Here is a 22,918-nt window from a genome sequence, read left to right on the forward strand (position 1 = left end):
CCTCTGGTTTCCTCCCATAGTCCAAAGATGTGTGGGCAGGTGAATTGGCCACGCTAAATTGTCCATAGTGTGAGGTGCATTAGTCAGAGGGAAATGGATCTGGATGGGTTACTCTTCGGAGGGTCAGTGTGGACTTGTTGGGCTGAAGAGCCTGTTTCCACACTGTAGGGAATCTAATCTAATCTAATCTATCCCCACCACACCACCATCATCCACATATCACATTCCTAGCTACCTTCCCCCCAGTCCCAACCCATTTATCTCTCAGTCTTTTTGGGCAACCCCACATTCCTGACTCTCTTACCCCTCAGACGCTGCCTGACTGACTGTGCTTTTCCAGCGCTGCATTTTTTGACTGATCTCCAGTATCTGCAATCCTCACTTTATCCTTTCTATTTATATGGCTGGTCCAGTTCCGTTTCTGATTAATGATGTTATCATCTAGTATGGTCTGAAAGGTTGACCTAATGGATTGAGGGAACAGGTTATGTATGTATTAATTAAGGGTTAATTGGATGCAATATGGGAAGCCAAAGTGTGTACATTTTATGGAGTGTGGTTAACTGAAATAACACTCAGGAAAAGTTGAAAAACATTTATCTTCTAGTATATAAGCAGCAACAGCAGAGGATGACTGAATCAAAATGTAAAGTTTTGGTGTATAATTACCTATCCCTGTGTTCTGAAAATGAGCCTTATGACTAGTGAAGAATGAAGTAACCTTGCAGATATCCTCATTCTTAAATCAGTCTGTCTCTTAATCTTTTCCAACTCCACAAACTTTAGGATTCACTTTATTCTTTCAAATCTGGCCTTATGAACTAAACTAATAATCACAGTACCAGTTTGGCCTTACCTTCAGTTTCCTGGTTCCTGTGGAATTTTCTTGTTAGGCCTCTCTACCACTCATTTAAGGCACTTCTGTAAACCTTAGTGTTTGGTTTGATATCTCCTAACATGGCTTGATGTCAAATAGTATTTGGCGACATACCTGTGGAAATACTTTGGAATGTTTCACAAGTATAATAATGCTGTATAAATGCAAGCTGTTGAGGATCATTGACCCTTTGTAGGATTGGATTCATAGAGACTCCCTATATATACATATGCATTTTACTTATATAAACATGCATACATTCTAATTTTGCAGAAACTTGCCTTTATGGTCTCACTAGGCCTGGTTACAACAGAACACCTGGAAGGTATGTCCAATTGTTTCATCAAGTGCAATGTTAATGTTTTAAAAGAAATCTCTGTATCTTGGTTTAATTTCTGCAATAGGTGCCATCTTTCATCTCTGAAATGTTAGTTAATTATTCATTTGCTTTCATAAGTGTTTGCTGTTTTTCCTATAGCAGCTGGAAGTAGTTCTGCAAGACTAGTTTGGATACACTGTTCCAATTTTTCCAGCAGAAAGAAGCCTACAAATGTTTATACATGTACATGTGAGAAAAAATCATTAAAGAATGGTTTAGTTTATCAGGGACAAATAAAACCTGGCGACTACAGGCCAATCAGCCTAACACCCGTAATTGAGGAGACTGCTGAAGCTAATTTCTGAAGGGTGGCTCAGTGGTTAGCACTGCTGCATCACAGCACTAGGGTCCCAGGTTCGATTCCAGCCTCGGGCTACTGTCTGTGTGGAGTTTGCACATTCTCTCTGTGTCTGCGTGGGTTTCCTCCGGGTACTCCGGTTTCCTCCCACAGTCCAAAGATGTGCAGGTCAAGTGAATTAGCCATGCTAAATTGCCCATAAGGTTAGGTGCATTAATCAGAGGGAAATGGGTCCAGGTGAGTAACTCTTCGGAAGGTCTGTGTGAACTTGGTGAGCCGAAGAGCCTGTTTCCACACTCTAGGGAATCTAATCTAATATAAATCATTCTCATTTGAAAAAGAATGAACTAATGAGGGAACGCCATTACAGCTTTATTATATTAAAATGTCTGACTAGCCTGATTTGGGCCTTTTGATGAAGGGAGATTTGATCAAAGTGGTTCAATATACATAAATTGACTTTCAAAAGATGTTAAATAAAGTATCATGTCCGAATTATTCAGAAAGCAGAATTATGTGATTTTCAGGGGACACATCATTTGGATGTATAAATGCTGGAAGGATGGGAGGCAAAGTTTAGTGAATGGGTGTTTTTCTGGCTGGAGAGAAGTTTCCCCAGGAGTCTGAAATAAAAACGAAATTTAGCAGGTCTGACAGCATCCATGGAGAGTAAACAGTGTTAATGTTTTGGGTCTAGTGACCCTTCTTCAGAACTGATAGCAATTAGGTAAAGGTGATGTATATGTGGAAGATAGATGGGAAGGGGTCTTGAGAATGATCAGTAAAACCATAAGTAGGAGGAACTGGAGAAGGCTACTTTGGCCCCTTGAGCTTGCAATACCATTCAATATGACTGACCTGACATTCCTCACATCCACTTTCCTGCATTTTCCCATAGCCCTTGATTTCCCCACTGGTCAAAAATTTGTCTATTCCAGCCTTACATGTATGCAAGGATTGTTTCCCTCAGTTCTCTGTGGCAAGAAATTCTTCCTGATCTCAGTCTTACATTGGCACCCCTTTATCCTGAAATTGAGCCTCCTGGTCCTACAGTCTCCGATGAGGGGAAGCATCCTCTCAGCATTTACCTTGTCAGCCTTATGATGAAACTGAAAATGTGTTGCTGGAAAAGCGCAGCAGGTCAGGCAGCATCCAAGGAACAGGAGAATCGACGTTTCGGGCATAAGCCCTTCTTCAGGAATGAGGAAAGTGTGTCCAGCAGGCTAAGATAAAAGGTAGGGGGGAGGGGTGTTGGAGATGCGATAGGTAGAAGGAGGTCAAGGTGAGTGAAAGGCCGGAGTGGGGTGGGGGCGGAGAGGTCAGGAAGAAGATTGCAGGTTAGGAAGGCGGTGCTGAGTTCAAGGGATTCGACTGAGACAAGGTGGGGGGAGAGGAAATGAGGAAACTGGAGAAATCCGAGTTCATCCCTTGTGGTTGGAGGGTTCCTAGGCGGAAGATGAGGCACTCTTCCTCCAACTGTCGTGTTGCTATGGTCTGGCGATGGAGGAGTCCAAGGACCTGCATGTCCTTGGTGAAGTGGGAGGGGGAGTTGAAGTGTTGAGCCACGGGGTGGTTGGGTTGGTTGGTCCGGGTGTCCCAGAGGTGTTCTCTGAAACGTTCCGCAAGTGGGCGGCCCGTCTCCCCAAAATAGAGGAGGCCACATCGGGTGCAGCGGATGCAATAGATGATGTGTGTGGAGGTGCAGGTGAATTTGTGGCGGATATGGAAGGATCCCTTGGGGCTTTGGAGAGAAGTAAGGGAGGAGGTGTGGGCGCAAGTTTTGCATTTCTTGCGGTTGCGGGGTAAGGTGCCGGGAGTGGAGGTTGGGTTGGTGGGGGGGTGTGAACCTGACGAGGGAGTCACGGAGGGAGTGGTCTTTTCGGAACGTTGATAGGAGAGGGGAGGGAAATATATCCCTGGTGGTGGGGTCTGTTTGGAGGTGGTGGAAGTGATGGCGGATGATACGCTGTATATGGAGGTTTGTGGGGTTCTGTCCTGGTGACGGTTGGAGGGGCACGGCTCAAGGGCGGAGGAACGGGAAGTGGAGGAGATGTGGTGGAGGGCATCCACTTTCCGCTCCTCCGCTCTTGAGCCCCGCCCCTCCAACCGCCACCAGGACAGAACCCCACTGGTTCTCACCTACCACCCCATCAACCTCCATATACAACGTATCATCCGTCGTCATTTCCGCCATCTCCAAACGGACCCCACCACACGGATATATTTCCCTCCCCTCCCCTATCAGCGATCCGAAAAGACCACTCCCTCCGTGACTCCCTCGAAAAGTCCACACTCCCCACCAACCCAACCTCCACTCCCTGCACCTTACCCTGCAACCGCAAGAAATGCAAAACTTGCACCCACACCTCCTCCCTTACTTCTCTCCAAGTCCCCAAGGGATCCTTCCATATCCGCCACAAATTCACCTGCACCTCCACACACATCATCTATTGCATCCGCTGCACCCGATGTGGCCTCCTCTATATTGGGGAGACAGGCCGCCTACTTGCGGAACGTTTCAGAGAACACCACTGGGACACCCGGACCAACCACCCAACCACCCCGTGGCTCAACACTTCAACTCCCCCTCCCACTCCACCAAGGACATGCAGATCCTTGGACTCCTCCATCACCAGACCATAGCAACACGACGGTTGGAGGAAGAGCGCCTCATCTTCCGCCTAGGAACCCTCCAACCACAAGGGATGAACTCAGATTTCTCCAGTTTCCTCATTTCCCTTCCCTCCACCTTGTCTCAGTCAAATCCCTCAAACTCAGCACCGCCTTCCTAACCTGCAGTCTTCTTCCTGACCTCTCCGCCCCCACCCCACTCCGGCCTATCACCCTCACCTTGACCTCCTTCCCCGCCCCCAAGTCCTTCCTCCCTACCTTTTATCTTAGCCTGCTGGACACACTTTCCTCATTCCTGAAGAAGGGCTTATGCCCGAAACGTCGATTCTCCTGTTCCTTGGATGCTGCCTGACCTGCTGTGCTTTTCCAGTAACACATTTTCAGCTCTGATCTCCAGCATCTGCAGTCCTCACTTTCTCCTCGAAGCTTTCTGAAGAAGCTTGTATGTTTCAATGAGATCACTTCTCAGTCTTTTAAACTCCAGTGAGTAGTAAGTAACATAATGGTTGCAACATATAATTTAAACCAAAAGCTTAGCTTTCTGTGGACTGTATTATATCAAAAACCATTACAGTTGTGTTGAAAATGTGAGTTGGACAATTTACTGTATTTTTGCATTTTTCTCATGCAGATGTATTTTTCTTTGTTTTTTATCTCAACAGTGTTACTTTAATTCTTTTTGTGAAAATTGTGGAAGGATTATAAATGGAACGAGTTAAAGTTCTTTTTTGAAATGCTCTCTGTGTATGTTACAGGAGCCAATATTTTGGGTCATATTACTAACTTTTGAGAATAATCAAATAGTTTCTTGCTTTTTATGCTTTGGAATGCAAAGTATGGTTACCACAAATCTGAGTTATCACAGTATTGGTCCTAATATTAATTAGCATCATGTGAGAACATATCGGTTTTAAAACAATTTTATTTTAGTTCAACTCTTTTTGTTTATTCAAAATATTTGGAATTTATTTGATTATAATAATAATATTTTGATGGTTGTAGAAATCCAAAGCAGACGCCAGGAAAGAAAGAGAAGAAGCACAGCCAATCCAACATACAGCGGATTGTTTGAGCCAGAGGTAAGTGACATTACTCTGTATGTTTAGATATTGTGAAACTTTTCTGAGTTAGTTAAATTCCATTTGCCAAGCAATGACCCAGTCTTCCATATTGTCAATATTGACTTGAGTAAGTTATTCATTTCTACAGTCTTAACAAACATTAAATAGTATAAATACACATAAATGATGAGCTATTGCCATTTTCGATAAAACATCTACTTTGATTCTTTACTATGTACCATTAATTGAAATGAAGTAAAATGTCTAAGAATTTCACAAATGTTCTAGCTATATTTGGGTGTTAGCAAGGTGCATGTTAAAAAAATCTTTGCAGCTTTAACTGGTTGAAAACTGTTCATCATTAGGTTAACTTTTGTGCTTTTGTCTACATGTAAGTTTAACACGTTATATATGAAAACTATCAAAGACAATTTCAATATGAACTATTGGTTTTTTTTCAATATAGTCTTTGCTACTACAGATCCAGTACTAATAATGTTAATTCCTGGTTATAGAATTCAATCATAAAGTAAGGCATTACTAGATCAAACATTCATTAAATTTGCGTTTGTGTTCTCCCAAGTTGTTGTCATAATCACATCAGTCTAGTAACAGCAAATGTAATATTTACACCGGCAAGACATTATCTGCTGCTTTCTTTCTTTTCCTAAATGTTTATCAGTAATTGCAAGTGAATATTGAGTCTTAACCTCAGATTTCTTTCATTATTATCACCTTGGGGACAGAACAGAAATTACTGGAAAAGTTCAACAGGTCTAGCAGCATCTGTGGAGAGAAACCAGAGTTAACTTTTTGGATTGAGTGATCCTTCCTCAGAACTACGTTGCCAGCCATGCTGAATTTTTTTCCAGCAACATCTGATTGTTTCTCATTTCCAGCATCTGTAGTTCTTTGTATCTTTGGTTATATCATGAAATATTAATTACTGAACCTTGGAAGTAGGGAAAATATATGCAATACTTCAGTGTTGCACACATTAATCTGTGAGAGCACCAGAACAGCTGTTTGACTCAGTGAACAGGATGCTGATATCTTGATATTTAATTGTGAAAATTATTGTCTTATATAATCCATCCAATCATTTGTGATTATATAAGTAGTTTAGAGCCAGTAATATGTGTGTGCATAATAAAACGTTTTCAGTAATTCTATAATAACATAAGAAGTATAAAAAGGAGTAGGCCCCTCAAGCTTGCCCTGCCATTCAACAAGCTCATGACTGATCTGCCCCAAGCCTCAACTCCTGTTTAATGCCAGACCATTATCTCCAGAGAGAAAATAAAGAAAAATAAGTAATGTACACAAAGGAGCTCTTAATAGAGCTGAATTTAAAAAATAGTCCTTTCAGTATCTATTTTGTCTCTTCACATACTCTGCTGTATCCCAAGTAACTTTATTTTACTGAAGGATGTAATTAGCTCTTTGTTAGAACAATTCACAAGTAATCTTACTATGCTGCTCATTCCCTTTACATTCTTATTCACTAATTGTTGAGAGAAAAGCCTTCCATATTCAGATAACCCTAAACACAAAGAACTTTCTCCTATCGTTTTTATTTTTTTAATGTATATCACATGGACTTGGTGATATTAGAAACCAGTGTCTGATCTTTCCCTCATACACAGACATTAAATTTTGCTGAAACAGGCACATAAAGAGAGAGCCCATAGAAAACAAACAGAAAAGCAGAGAAACTCAAACATATAACATCATTGCAAATACAGAGGCAGTTGCCTTAACATAATGCAATTTAGATTTAATTTTGACTGGGAGCAATGCTGATAGAGACTAACTAGTTAATTTTTTTAAAATTCAGTTAGTTTGAAATGGAGGTAGTTTATAAGATATATTTGGATAATAATTACATGTTCCTCAAGAAATTTGTTCTCTTTTACCCAAATAATCATTAAACCCTTTTACTTGCTCTTTAATCCTGGGCAATTTATGAGATCTTCCAACTCAACATCGGGAAACCCTGCCTTCTGTATACACATTTCACTGAAGCTGTTCACTGATGGCAGCACCTTCATCTGCCTCACTCATGCTATATGGAAAATCACTCTTTTGGTCTATTCAGCCCTCAACCATTTATATAAAAAAAGATCAAAGGCCAAATGCAGAGATTTTTTGTCTCATCTGATCTCTGCCTCATTTGGCTTGGTTTCCATTTCCAGCACTGCTAGAATGCTTCTGATTTTTATTTCGACATTAAAGGCACAGTGATAATTCAAGTTCCCAGTAAGTATCATATTTTTTTTAATTCCATATGAATCTTAAGCACATTAAGCAACCTCCTTGACTTAATGAGGTGCAGCTGCCAACATTCCAAAGGATAAAATTAGTGTATTGAATTCTTAACCATCTTCATTGTTCCAAATGGATATAGGTGACATGCTTTGATTGGATAAGTATTGTTATGGCTGGAGGGATGGTCCATTTTGAAGGCTGTGCCTCATTTACATAGAAATAGCAGGCTCAGCCAGAACTTGAGTGCCCTGGGGCTAGCTCACCTGTTTTAGGATGTCCTAACATGCAATCCAGTCATGCTGTAAGCTGGAGAAGGTAAGACCATGGGCTGGATAAATCTCAAATGCCTGAAGAGTGAAAGTGAATTGAGCTTTTGCAGCTTGGAGGAGTATTCCTACTCTTTCCATACCCAATAAATGGAAGTGAAATTTGCCGTTGACCACCTTTTCAGAATCTTTCAGAAGGGATTTAAATGGGTGACCTTAAAGATTCTATGGCACCATTCTGAATAAAATTAGGAGAATTATCTTGTATATCCTGGCCAATATTTCTCATTCAATCAGCATTACAAAAACAAATGATCTGGCCACTGCCTGCAGACAACAGTGTGACAATTGCTGTGTACAATTTAATGGCTGCATATCCTACGTTAGAATGGTGATTACCTTCAAAAGTGTTTTATTGACTATAAAGAACTTTGAGATGTTTGGTAGTCAAAGGTGCTATATAAGGATAAGTCATATTTCCTTTTTGCAATCCTCTTAAGCACTTCACAATTGTTTAAAATTGGGACATATGAGTGAAAGTGTCATCTTTGTTCAATTAGTTTTCATTCTTGCTCTTTATTTCATGCCCCATACCAATGTTTCAGCAGATAATGCAGGATGGTGTTCTATTACCTTACTGAGAGGTTACCAACAAGAAAGCTTTCAAGGAACCCCCGTCAGTTCCCATGGCACTTTTCAGTGAGCAGTGGAAATCCCAGTGTTTGACCACCATTCTTCCCAGCAGGCTATACTTCTTTTAAAAACAGACCTTAAAACTCCAGGATACTCTTATCCCAAAATGCATTTTTTCCTTTGGTTACACCACATCACTTTGAAATACTTTGATCGGCAAATTGTCATATAAATACATTGTTTATAAAATATATTCTGGCGCCTATTTTAAAATGCTTTTATTGACTTTATTTTAATTTTCCCAGCGTAAGCGAATCGCAACGAGCTACCTGAATGGTTCTTTATATGTTTCAACAAGAGGTATGTACAATTCCTTCATTCTAAAAATGCATGTAAAAGTACATCTACAGCATAAAAGGTATCCTCAGGCAAGATTTAAATTTTAGGTCGATGAAGTCTGTATTTTATTTGGTGGGTTTGAATTATATGGCAATTCTGCGGCCATGTATTTCATACAATTAACTAGTATTCTTAAGTATTAGTTTTATGAAATGCATGGCCGCAGAATTGTAGTATTCTTAAGCATTAAGGCAGGATTCAAATTTAATTGTTCTCTTTCACTATAGTTGCTCAGTTTGTTGGGAAGAGAAGGTCACTCTATTTTAAAATCTGAATCTGGAATACCTACCTTGCTTACTACAAATCAAACTAGTCATACAGCATGGTATGATATTATGCCTTTACAGAAAGAGAATGACTGTGACAGTAGGAGGTTCCAAAACAAGAGACTTGATGAGTGGTGTTGTCCTAACTCATTCATACTCTAGCTGTTCCTGCAATTGATATAGCTTATCCTTTTAAGTTCATATATAAGAATATTATTAGCAGAATGTATAATTAAGTAGCAGAGATCTTCTTAGATTCAGCTTAAGACCAATTGTTAGCAGAGTAATTGAGTATTAATTCTGGATCTACTATGATGTAATAAAGTTAGGAGTAGGAGCTTAATAAGTGAGTACCAAAGCACAAGAGTTTAGAATACTTATGCTTACACATTATATACAGCATGGCAACAGATCATATGCCCACCATATCCATGTTGGCTTCTAATAGTCAATATGAGCATCCTCCCAACACTTTCCATCTATTTTCCTTTTTCCTATATGTATTTATATAAATTCCACTTATATAAGCATCTGTGCTAGTCACCACCACTGTGATGGCTAGGCAGTCTGTTGATTCTCTTGGTAAAGAAGTTTCTCACAGTTTCATATTGGATTTGCTAATTACCACCAAACTTCATGTCTCTTGGGTTTTTGACTCCCCCAAAAGTCAAAAACATTTCTAGTTTTAGCCCACCTTTAGCCCAATTTTAAATACCTCCAAGTCACTTCTAGAAAGAAAGACCCCCAGCCTCTTGAATTTTTCGTGATAGGTTTAGCATTTCACTTTACCTCTGTATCCTTTTTATATTGTGGAGAACAGATCTGTGTACATTACTCACAAGTGTGGTCTAATAAGGTTCTGTACAAAATTAATACAGCTTCTGGTTCTTCAATTCTATGGAAAAGAGTCCCTGTGCTTTGTTTGCTTTTGTATCACGTTATTAAACCACACCACATATATATTTCATCCAAATATGGATAGGAGGAGAAGCAAAATTGCAGACTTTGCACAGGGACAAGATGTGTCAACTACCAGTTTGAAGTAGACACAGCATTCATAATTGGTCTAAATGAGCAATTATGGAGTTTATATGTCTTGAAAAGAAAAATGCTTTTCTTAGACAGTCTCTTAGGCAGAATCTAGTGCATAACCTTCGGCACCTATCACTGGTTGGGCACAGTTGGAGGAATGACAGGATGGTATACCTATATTATCACACATTCCTTTCTTTGCTGATGCTTGACTTCAGCTAGCAACAACAATGTGAGTTGAAGTGCACAAATCCATCCCGGATTGCTTCCCTCCACTTCAGTGGTCCTGGTTAGTGTTCTCTGAGTCATTAGAGGAGTTGTACTTTTTCACTGAGATTGTGAGCATGTCATTGAAGCATTTCCTCTGTAAATGTAAATATTTTAAAGCTTCTTTTTACCCTACCCAATCTTGAAAGACTTGGAAAATTGGAACTATAGGATGTGATTCAAGGTGAATGGCAAAAGAATCAAAGGCAACATAAAAAACGAATGATTAGGAATTGGAATGCAGTGCCCAAGAAGGTGATGGAGGCATGGTCAGTTCTGACTTTCAAAATGAAATTGGATAGGCATCTAAAGAGAGAAAATGTTCTGGACTACGGGGACAGGGCAGACATGGGACTAACTAAATTGCTGTTGTGGAAAACTCAGGCGACTGACTGTGTGGAGTTTGCACGTTCTTCCCGTGTCTGCATGGGTTTCCTCCGGGTGCTCCAGTTTCCTCCCACAGTCCAAAGATGTGCGGGTCAGGTGAATTGGCCATGCTAAATTGCCCGTAGTGTTAGGTAAGGAGGAAATGGGTGGGTTGCGCTTCGGCGAGTCGGTGTGGACTTGTTGGGCTGAAGGGCCTGTTTCCACACTGTAAGTAATCTAATCTAATTTAATCTAAAACCAGCACTAAATCAATGGGCCAAATAGGCACCATTTGTATTGTTGGATTTTGGTGGCTATGATTGTATAGTTGGATTTTGGTGGCAAATTATCGGATTTTAAAACTCAGGTTCAAGGTTTTATTCATCAGAATTTGGTCTTGACCTACAGTTTGTTAATTTAGTTTAGTACGTACCATAATCATTAGTTCTCAGCAGTGTCTTTTGAAAAAGAATAATATTCCTTTTGGATTTTCCTTTTTTGTAATGCACTCATGATTATGATATTACTTGAATGAATAATGTAAAGAATGAGTGTACAACATCTTTGCAGTCAGTGATGTCATATGGCATGTGACGTCTCAAGCAAGAGCTGTGTTGATTTCCTATTAGATATATAGCTCGCTTGTAACTTGCATATAGTATTAAGTCTTTAATTAAAATCCAGAATATTTGTTACTGTTCATCCGTGTATAATTAGTATATTGTAATTTTTAAAAAGTGCAAAAAGTTTTAGCTACATAGGGCTATAATTATTAATCTGTATTTATTGAGTGAATTGACTTTCATTACAAACCAATTAATGTTCCTGCGTTCTAGTGGAAGGCATTTGGGGAAAATAGGGCAGAACCTTATGATGCTCCCCGAAGCTGGTAGTAAGGTAGATGAAGTAACTTAATTGTATAAATGGCCAAAAGTCAGTTTCTTATAAACAGAATGAATTTATGGAAATGAACTAGCGTTAACTAATTAAGTTGGAATTGATGGAAGATCAGCAGTTGAGCCTAAGGCATTTTGCTCATTATGAATGTGTACAGGAGCAGTCCCCTTATTTTCACTTGCTAGAGTCAGTACTGGAGGGGTTGTGCATGCTCACCAACCCAAGTGTGTCCTGAGAAGAAGGCCCACAGGATTGCTGGCATGCACTCCTTCTTCGTTTCAGCACTTCCTGAGTCCTTCAGGGGAAAGGGCATCTGAAAGGAGATATATGTGTCTCATCCCCTCTCATCTAATCACTGGTACATTGATCCTTCAACTGGAATGATGGAATGCAAGTCTAAGTGGAGATCCAATAGTTCAGCTACATCTGGCTTTCCATGGACATTGCCAGTTTTTCCATTGGGAGCAAAGTACTAGCATGCTTAAGCCATGACAGCCCTCAGAACTTGGACAGGAGTCTCCACCTTTTAGCTAAGTCGGTTCATAGCCTTGGGCATCTATACTAAATGTTTTCCTGCCTTCATTATTCACGTCAGTCAAATTTCTTATGGCTGTTTACATGGGCATGTCACTGTCATGGGCTCAACAGGAGAATAGTTTTCAGTTTTTCAACTGTCAGAAACTTTTACTTGTTACAGTCTCTATCAGCTGCTGGAATGTGTCAATGAAGTACTCACCAGATTGTAAACCATGCCAAATAAGAAGGATCTCCCAACCTTTCGCAAAGTAAGGTGTATGATTTGTACACCTTCTGAGTCTTCCATATCATCCTCAAAAGTTGGTTTGATCGAAAGCTACCTCTTGGTGAAATATTTCTTTCCCATTAGCTATAGGCCACTGTGTGATAATAGTTTATAGCTATCCGCCCACTAAGGACTGGCCCTTTGACTTTTAGACATGGCATTTGCTTGAATTACATGCAGTGCATTTGCTGCATAAATTGCTCATACATACTGTTGGTGTGATATTGACATAGAGTCATGCTCTACAGCAAATGTCCATCCCTTTGACTGTTCACTGTTCAAAGCGATGACCAGCTGCCTGTATCTCCTTTCTGTACTGAAAAGAAGTGCAAAGAGGTTGACAGCCTGTAGCTGCACACTGGGGTGGCATAGTGGCTCAGTGGTTAGCACGGCTGCCTCACAGCGTCAGGAACCTGGGTTCAATTCCAGCCTCGGGCAACTGTCTGTGTGGAGTTTGCACATTCTCCCTGTGTCTCTCTGGGTTTCCTCTGGGTGCTGCAGTTTCCTCCCACAGTCCAAAGATGTGCACGTCAGGGGAATTGGCCATGCTAAAATTGCCCATAGTGTTAGTGTATTAATCAGAGGGAAATGGGTTTGGGTGGGTTGCTCTTCAGAGAGTTGATGTGGACTTGTTGGGCTGAAAGGCCTGTTTCCACACTGTAGGGTATCTAATCTCATCACTAAAGAGAAGGCTGGCAGCTTCCGAATGAGCACAAAGTGAGTGACTGCTAAGAAAGTAAGCTAAGATTCCGAAAATGCAGTCTGTGTGGTTGCATGCATGCCTCCGTGGCCAAAGTGACCTATAAGGCATATAAGTATCCCTGAGCTCCAAAATAAAATCATACAGAGATGGAAGCAGCCATGATGATGTGGTAAGGTTGGTGATTTGGCACTGTCTACTTGTGTGGATGAGAGGTAGAGAAAGAATATGTTCATGAAGTATGCAGGATTATTCTGGTGAAGATAGAATTATTTGCCTGGAGGTGCAAGTGGTGAGTTTCTGTTGCCAGGTAACCACTTTGACTTTCATGCTGGGAATTGGCACTGTGTAGTTTCTCTGGGAAGTAAAGAAAAATAGAATTGCATAGAACTGAGGTATGTTTAACTAATAATGAGTGTAAATACATGGAAATAAGGTAATCATCACTCATTAGTGAGATTCAGAATCTGTTATTTAAATCCAAGGAGAAAGTCAGAACTTTTTTTCTCAACATTAAGAATCTGATTTTGCTATTTTCATTCTATTTTCTTAATTGTTCCATCATTGCCCAGGCTGCTCAAGGGAGTGGAAAATTTGGTCCACAGATTCCATGACGTTACCTCCCTTGAGGATGTGATGACTACTTGTCTACCTCACCAATACAACCATGGCTGGATTTGCCCAGAAGTATTTGCATTTCACCAGAATTGATAAGAAATTGCTATAATTTTTCAACCATTAATCCTGCAACAAGTTTGATGTATTGTGCTATATTTACTTGTCACAACAATTTTCAGACTGTTTTGCCTTCAGACACACTCGACACAGATGATTGCACTCCTAGAATAGTTTGGAGGTGAACTTGCAGGACATTGTGCCCCCAAACATCAGCCACCCTTTTCCTTCTAAGCAGGCCTACCTCACATTTGGTGGGCCACATCTGGGTATGGAAGTTGGATGAGGGAAGATGCAAGAGAGCGGACCATAAATCCTCAAAAAATGAAGTTATAAGGAAGATTTCATTTTTCTGATTATTTATTTAATGAATGGAAATCCTCAGAGCCAAGCCTCATTTGTTGAGTTTAAGATGATTAGTCTGCTAGTTAATTTATAGAAGGGGCACTCCTTGATAAGGTGCAGCCTTGTGTATGTCTGTCCACAAGTGCATAAGGCATTCACACCACTTCTTGATCTAAGGGGTGTCTTGGTAGATCTTGCTTAGGAAGATTGCTCCATATAGGGAGCCGAGATGGAAGGCAGACAGTATTGAATGTGTCGTTATGGAGTGGTAAGTAAGGTGCAGCACAGATGGTTTTAACCAGCTTGAGTTTTTGTCAGACTGTGGATGTGTGGGGGAGTGATCTTTGCAAGGACAGGAAGCCAGGGAGAGGTGTTGAGTAGGAGGTTCCAATTTATGATGAGCACTATTACCACTAAATAGTGCATCACGTATAATAATGAAATCAAACATACTCTCCTTTTACACGCTTTCTGGCGTAATGTTAACAATGCAATTTGTCACCTTTTTTTTCTGAGTGGCATCAAATTCCACTCATTTTTTTTACAAATGCCATCTGATCTGCTGAGTACTTGCAGTATTTTGTTTTCATTTCAGATTTCCATTAACTGCAATGTTTCCTTTTAGACTTACCAATACAAGTACTGCTTTGCTATAATTGATGATATAGTGTTAGAAGCAATCAACAATTAAGAAAAAAAAGGAAAATGTGGGTGGGCCAAAAGGCACTTCAGAAGTACCCACCACATCATGTAGGGAGTACAATAATTTGCAACCTCTCTCTCAACTTCTCGTGTTCAGAACTGTGAATTAATAACTTTTCAGCACATTTTAGAAGGTGTGCTACCAATAGCATCAGTAACCTGTCCCAGACCAATTAGGGCGCATGTTCCTCATTTTCAAATTTCTCAAAATACAGAAAAACTTAGCTAAGACTAAACATTCTTCACTTACCATCTTTTTTGTAAAAATATAAATATGAGTTGCACTTCTTCAAGAATAAAAAGTATGTTTACAGCTTTAATTTTTGGATGTGCATAAACAACTAATCATTGAGATGCCCATATTAAACTAAGAATGCTTTTGGAGATCTTCAGTCATGCATATGTTGTGATTCATTGCAGTTAGTGTTTATGCTTTGATATTTCAATACTTTGTTCACTAGCAGAATTGGAAATCAAGGTTTTGCAAGGTCTACAGTTTCACTACCCACTGGTTCTGTTGTTATTATGCATAAATCTGTGACCTCTATATTGTTTACTGACCCTTCTGCACTAGAAACAATTTCTCCTTATTTCTGCTTCGTAATTTTAAACATTTCCGTTAAACCTGACCTTATTTTATTCTGCTATAAGGAGAACAATTCTATATTTTCTTAACTGCCCACTTACCTAAAGTTCTACATCCCTCTCACTACTGTAACTGTCTGTGGGAATTTATAAATTAAGCCATTCACAGGCATACAGGTGCAAATGTTTTGACTAGATTACAGTTCTTACGCCCTTTTGAATGAATAAAGGAGCTCTCCTGTGTATTACTATCCCAAAATGGACGTGAAGAATCAGCGCTTTGAAATGAGGAAATTAGAAAAATAGAACATCAAAACTATGGTGGAAGTCCATTTTAATGTGAATGTTGAGGTCCAAAACATAATAATGTATGGACCGTATTAAGAAACCTCTTTACTTTCTCCTTTTTAACTAACAAAATGAAGATTTAAATAGTCATTTGCTTCTTTTGGCTGCCATAAAACCTCAAGCGATAAGCAAATTCATGGTATATTGAAACCCATTAGAATGGACCTCCTTTGTATTTAAGAATTGACTTTAGTTTTCATACACTTCATACTTTATTGAAGTTTTGAAATTGTGTATAAAATCCAGAAAGTAAATCAAAGAGTAATAATTTTAAGTGAGTATGCATTGTGTTCTTCTGCTGCCCCACATGTACTTCCTGATTTAACATGATGGTGCAGTATCCAAGAAAAACCCACCTCCAGACTCCCATAACTGGTCATCTCCAAATTACCTGCAAATACTTTTCTTCCCATGAAGTGCTTCCCTTGAAGCTCTCCCCAATCTGCATTTTAGATCCTTTCAGCTTCTCACACCTATCACGCACCAGGAGCAGTTGTTGGCATGCACTGAAGTTTACCAGTGCACTGTGTGCGCTTTCCCAGTGGTTACCTCGAGGCTGGATTAGAGGTTGCTGTGCACCAAATATGGGTTGCACTTTCATTTGCCTAGGCCAGATCTCGGTGATAGAAGTTGCAGGTTTTCGCAGTTGATGTTGAAGGAAGCTTGACAAATTGCTGCAGTACATTTTTTTAGATGGTAAATACTGTCCTTGTGCACTGGTAGTAGAGGGATTGCATGTTAAGGTTATGAATAAGATACCCATCAAACAGACAGCTTTCTCCTGGGTGATATTAAGCTTCTGTAATGCTCCTAGCTCATGCCTTGGTGGACTGGTTTTGAGGAATCAGAAGGTAGATCACTTGCAGCAGAATTTCCATCCTCTGACCTGGTCTTGTAACCATAGCATTTGTGTGACTGGTCCTGTTAGTTTCTGAAAAAGTTGACATAGGTACCTGAAATCTAGCAACTTTGGGATCATACCTGTTTTGTCATTTTCAATATGCCAGTTTTCAGAAAAAATATTGGTACCCCTACAAACTCAATAATTAGGACATACAGAAAAACCAAATGATATAATTGCAAAGCACTTTTAATTAAATGTTCATGTGTTGCTGATATTAATTCACTTCTCTCATATTGGATTTCATAACTCTCATGCCTCTCCCATTTCCTAACATCAGTACACCCTGCTTATTTTGAGAAAAGATCAATCAAGCTGAAATAATATTAAAAATACCATGTTGTAGTAGTACCTAAAAAAACATTTTATTAATTAGTCTAAGATTATACAGTACTCTTAGTCAATCTCTTTGAACTGAGTTGGACAAGCTGCAAGAAGGCAACCAGCGTGCATGGGATTTAAAGGTTTTGCAGCATCTTCCCCAAACCTTTCCAGATTGGATTGGATGAGGTGAAAGTTAGCTAAACCACTTGGAGTGCAGGCAAAAGGAATGTCTGTTTTCAGAAACGTTCAGTTTTCATGAGATATTCTGTCAGTAGTGAAGGAATCGGTGATGGGTAATGCAATTGAATTTCAAGGGTAGTTGGTTAGATTCTATCTTGTCAAGATGATAACTCATGCAATAGTTCCTTGGCAACCTGGACAATGTACTTGGGTAATTGCAACCATAAATACCTTACAGTGACTGAATTCTTTTTAAATTGTTTGACATCACAGAACAATGCTTACAAGCACAGGGGCAAAGAAGTAACTGAGAAGCTACAAGGTGAACTATTTTTTGTGCAAGTATTAAGTATCAGTGTAAATGTTATCTTTCTAAGGAAACGAGCGAACTTCATTTCTGACATGAATATTTTGAATTCAGATATTTACTGAGATATTTAGCCAAAGATAACTTTTAAACCAAGAATTATCAAATTTTTATCTACTTTGAAACTGGTGTATAAATGGAAGAAACAATACATGATAGGGCAGGATACATCTCCCACAAACACCTGTCCCCAACAACTTCTCCTGAATTCCTATTGAAGGCAGTTCTGTGTACTGTCTAATTATCAGTGTCCTCATAGTATGATATCATCTGGATGATCCACGTAGCTCCAATCATTACTTGTATTTGGTCCACTTGCGGAATCCATATTATCCTAATTCCCAGCCTGCTCTACAAATCAGCTCTTACTAACATGTTTCTACCTTTCTCCTTAACACGCAAGCCAATGAGGATCTTTGTTGGAAGGTATGTCTCATCCACTCAGTGACTTTTACTGTGTAAATCTCTTGGCAATCAAAATTTTTTATTACTGCAAGACATGAGCAGTACAGTACAAGTTCTAGCTTTATGTTGAAGCATGTTTGTGATGTATTTGAAAAATGTATTGTTGCTTTTAAAATGTCACATTTATTAATAGGGCAATCCATTAGGGCAGCATATTGGAGAGATTTGCAGCTATACTGAATGAATCAGTAAGGATTATTAGGAAAGCATTACATTTATGAAAAGCAGAATTTCGAAGACCGGTTTGGACATGCAAATCGTGCAATAGTTGGTTATAATAGGTATTTATTTAGCATCAGCATGGTTTGATACCAAGATATAAATGATGAGTTGTCTTTCTAGATCTGCTGTCTATGGTGCTGTATTACATAAAAAGGCATGATCTCTAAGCTTTCATTTTCCATGCCATCCTTATAACAAATATTTGCTGCTGCTGTTTGTACCTACTGCCAGATTTGCTGTCATGGTATGCCACTCTGCTCCGTCTTATTTTATTCTTGCACATCCACTTCAGCTCATCTGCAACTGCTCTGTTTATTCATATGAATTTTTGTAATTTTTCATTATGTGCTTTTCAAGTATATATAGAACTGTATATGGCAAACAAGATTTACTAATTTTGGTTTGAGCATAAAACAAAATAATTTTGTCATTATCTTAAAAAAAAACAAATAAATGAGGCTTAAAGGGACTTGCAGTTAAAATTACCAACATTTCATTATTTCTCTCATGAATGTGTATGTGTGTCATTAGCTAGGCCACCATTTATTGTCTGTCCCCAATTACCTTTGGGAAGCTGGTGGTTAGTTGCCAAATGTGACAAGTTATGACAATTGATTTTGTTTACTGTTTTGATTAAGTGAAGTTCTCCAGAGGCTTAGTTGGTAAAGACGTTATGGCTGGAATATTCAGTAGAGGCAAGTAACTGGCATAGTTATGTAAGGTAGTTCCTGCAGAGTGGGAGCAGTTCCAAGTTTTTCATTTGGTTAGGCCACTTTTTGAATATTGCATACAATTCCAGTCTCCTTCCGATATGAAGGATATTGTGAAACTTGAAAGAGTTCAGAAAAGATTTACAAGGATGTTGCCAGGGTTGGAGGATTGAGCTATAAAGAGAGGTTGAATAAGCTGGGGCTGTTTTCCCTGGAGTGTCAGAGGCTGAAGGATGATCTTATAGAGGTTTATAATATCATGAGGGGTATGGATATGATAAGTAGACTAAGCTCTTTTCCCTGGAATGGGGGAGTCCAGAACTAGAGGGCATAGGTTTAGGGTGAGAGGGGAAAGATATAAAAGGGACCCAAGGAGCAACTTTTTCACACAGAGGGTGATGCGTGTATAGCATGTGAACAATTCACTGTTCAATTAAAAAGAAGTAGTAGTAAAATGGCAACTGTTCCCTCGCTTGTACTTGAATGGGCAGGCCAAGAGGAGAGCAAGGGATGAAGATGTCTTTTGATGATAGCATCATGATGTTGGATGCAAGTTGATGTGGAGTTGTGTTCAAATTTAAGTCTTCAATCAAAATTTCCAAGCTTGATTCAGCATACTATTCTGCAGTATGCTGAAATTTATTTCAATTAATATAGTCATTTCTTTTTCATTTTTTACAGGATGATATTCATGAGGATTACTGTACAGTGTGCAAACGTAGTGGTCAACTTCTTCTGTGTGACACTTGCTCTCGTGTATATCATCTGGAATGTTTAGAGCCTCCTCTCAAGACCATTCCCAAGGGGGTGTGGGTCTGCCCCAGGTGCCAGGAAAAGGTACAGACTCAACTTCTGTTCATTAAAATAATTTTGCTTATCATGTTTAAGCTAGTTAATAAAGTGAATTTCTCAGCTAAATGGATTAGAAAGTTTCAGCATCGCCGCAACATTTGAATCGGGGAAAGAATAGGCCAGTCAACCCCTCGAATCTGCTCCACCATTCAGAAAGATCTGATTGTAACCTCAAACTTTCTCCCCTGGTTAATCTTTTAACCCCTAGCTTAACAGGAGCCTGTCTACTCCTGCCTTAAAAATATTAATGTTATGTTTCAATCAATTCACTGGCTCTTACCCTTCAAAACTCTCAACAGGTACAAGCCTAGCCTGTGCAACTTTTCCTCACAAGACAAACCATCTATTTCAAGTATTAGTTGAGTAAACCTTTGAACTGTCTCCAATGCAATTCCATCCTTCCTTCACTATGGTGACCAACATTACTTGTACTTTAGGAGGGGAAAATCGCCACAGTTCTGCTTTCAATTGCAATTCAGTTGCTCTTGCTGGAATTATTCGTGCATGTCAGATGTGGATAGGATTGGGCTCATCCATAATGTTCTACATCGTTGAATAGCCTGACATAGGCTCGCACACAAAGAATGGGTGAACTTTCTGATGCTTCAGACAATACTGACTGCCCTATCTTAGCTGTTTTATTTCTGACATTGTCAATCTTTTCCCTTTAGGTAATTTTATAATCCCTTTTGAAAACATATGACTTGTTTCATATTCTATTGGCATTATTCTATCCTAGCCCACAATTATCTATTTATCTTTGTTAATCTACATTGGCATGCAGTCCTTTAGTGTGTTGCTGGAAAAACGGAGCAGGTCAGGCAGCATCCAAGGAGCAGGAGAATCGACGTTTCGGGCATGAGCTCTTCTTCAGGACAATTTTCAACTCTGATCTCCAGCATCTGCAGTCCTCACTTTTTCCATGCAGTCCTTTAATACCTCAAAGTTAAAATCCTATTCTTACATTTAAATTTCCTTGTGGTTACACCATTAAATCCTTCAGCTTTCCACCTCCTTTTGGTTTTAAGACTTACCTTTAAAATGCTTCTTTGGCTTTTGGTCACCCCTCCTAATTTTTGGCATTGAATTTTCTTTTATTATATCTTTGAACTTTTGTTATGCTTCTGGGCTTTATACATTTTATGGTGTTCTATAAATGCAAGTTGATGTGTTAAAAGCCCACTTCAACCACTTCACAACATCTTTATCACTCTCAGATTCTTATTGCAAGAGCATACAGACTTGGAGCACACCCTGTTTGATGACATTTTTTGGATTTTGTTTCCAATTCACTGGATCATTCCAAATCAATAAATTAATGGCACAGAAGATAATGAAAAGTCAAAAAATAAAGCAGAGTACATTAAGAACAGAGAGTATGACAGTCAGCATTTTGGAGAACAAGTAACTTCATGCTTCCAATGTAATCCTTCAACAAGAATAGAAAAATGACTCATATTAAAACAAATTCAAAACAATGGCTTGAGATCAGTTGAATTAAATGTTGATTAGATGAATATAATGTTATTAAGAGTATTGAATATGTGACCATTTGAGACAGCAGAAGACAAATAAGTTTGGAAACTTGCGGGTGAGAGAGAGATCAAAAACTTGTGTATAAGAAAACAAGATGTGTCACCGAGAGAACAGGTTCATTCCCACCTTGTGTTCTGGCAGCAGGTTCTCTACTATATCATCCAACCTGTCTTTTCAATGCAGACTAATCAATTTCACATCACCAGTCCCTATTGTAAAGAAATTGGAAGCTTAATTAAGGCCTTAAGGTAAAAAGATACACTGTTGTTCTTGAAGCTGAGTGAAATTTCATTGGTATGTTGTACAAGTACGGTATCAGAAATGTCATTATGATTGTGGGTCATAGCAAGTGATGGGGATAGACTGTTCAATGAGGCAGTCACTTAAGTTTATATGGTCTCTCCAATGGAAGTAGTCAAACAGATTAGTGCAGTGCATCCCATAAAAGTTTCCAGTACTATCCTGTTGACCCCGACTACAAGCAGAAAAACAGATACTAATATTCACTAGATATTGAAGTTTCTGAACGATGAACTAAAATATCAAACAGATTTGGGAATCTAAGTTTTTAAAGTATTTCATAATTTTTCTTTTCCGATCCATCCTAATCCACACTCATAGTCCAGTTCCTTTTCCTATAACACATGCACGCAGCCTTTCACTCAGTGGCCCTTCTTAAGCCAACCTCTCTCCCCCCCCCCGCACTGCCGCCACCACTCACTCAGAAGACCCCCTTTCCAACTTTCTTCTCTGACATCATGTACTTGCACATGTTCTCACTAACCCATCTCACCTTCTCTCAACACCTGGTGCAGTTGTTAGTGCCTGTGAAGTTGGGTTTCAAGCCTAAGATATGGGAGCCTGTACTATAGATAGACAGGAGCAGAAACACAGCAAAATGTGAGACCAATACACGTTCTCCTGACTCAGCTGCTTGATCAGCTGGTTTTCCCTGCAATCGGTCAGTGACTCTGTAGCATTTGCTGCCCTCTGGCTGTGCCTGGTTTATACATAAACCAAATGTGTAGATGTGGAACAGAGAGAAAGAGTATGAAGTGGATTGGCCATCCTTGTAATAGAAAGTTGGAACCTCTACTATCCATGACTCCAATCTGCAACAAGTAACTCAGATTTTGAGTGATTTGTAACACATCAGTCCCACAGTTCTTCTCATAGTCTAATGGAAAAATTATCTCAACCATCTAAAATACCTTTCAATACATCACAGGTTTATTCACTGATCAATGCATTTTATTCTCATGTTGCCTTTATTCTGTTTAAATAATGGTTCTGTTTAAATAATACTATGTTGTTGTTTGTTTCTGATGAAGGATTGCATTTAAAGCATTAACGTATTTGTTTTATTCTTAGGTGCTGTCTGATTTCCAGCATTTACTGCTTCATAATTTCTGGTTGTGTCAGAAGATGAAGCCTAATTATCAAAAGTTGTAATAGGAAATACAAATAATTTAAGATCTGGCACAAAGTTTCCTGAGCTCTCTTCCCAAAATGTTGTTATAGCTATGTTGCTATGTTTTCTGTGCAATAGTCTATCATTACTTAC

At 39.2% G+C, this 22,918-nt stretch overlaps 1 protein-coding gene across 1 annotated transcript in view; it reads left to right on the forward strand.

Annotated features, from left to right (window-relative positions):
* The window catches only part of phf21b (PHD finger protein 21B), a 212,883-nt gene that overhangs the window by 181,684 nt on the left and 8,281 nt on the right, over positions 1-22,918 (forward strand). Inside the window, exons 9-13 of the mRNA XM_060839457.1 lie at positions 1,151-1,202; positions 5,188-5,264; positions 8,719-8,773; positions 17,973-17,995; positions 19,648-19,803. Coding sequence (XP_060695440.1) covers positions 1,151-1,202; positions 5,188-5,264; positions 8,719-8,773; positions 17,973-17,995; positions 19,648-19,803 — 363 coding nt within the window. The remainder of the gene's footprint in view (positions 1-1,150; positions 1,203-5,187; positions 5,265-8,718; positions 8,774-17,972; positions 17,996-19,647; positions 19,804-22,918) is intronic.

Source organism: Hemiscyllium ocellatum, chromosome 19 (assembly GCF_020745735.1).
Source record: "Hemiscyllium ocellatum isolate sHemOce1 chromosome 19, sHemOce1.pat.X.cur, whole genome shotgun sequence".
Taxonomy (NCBI): domain Eukaryota; kingdom Metazoa; phylum Chordata; class Chondrichthyes; order Orectolobiformes; family Hemiscylliidae; genus Hemiscyllium; species Hemiscyllium ocellatum.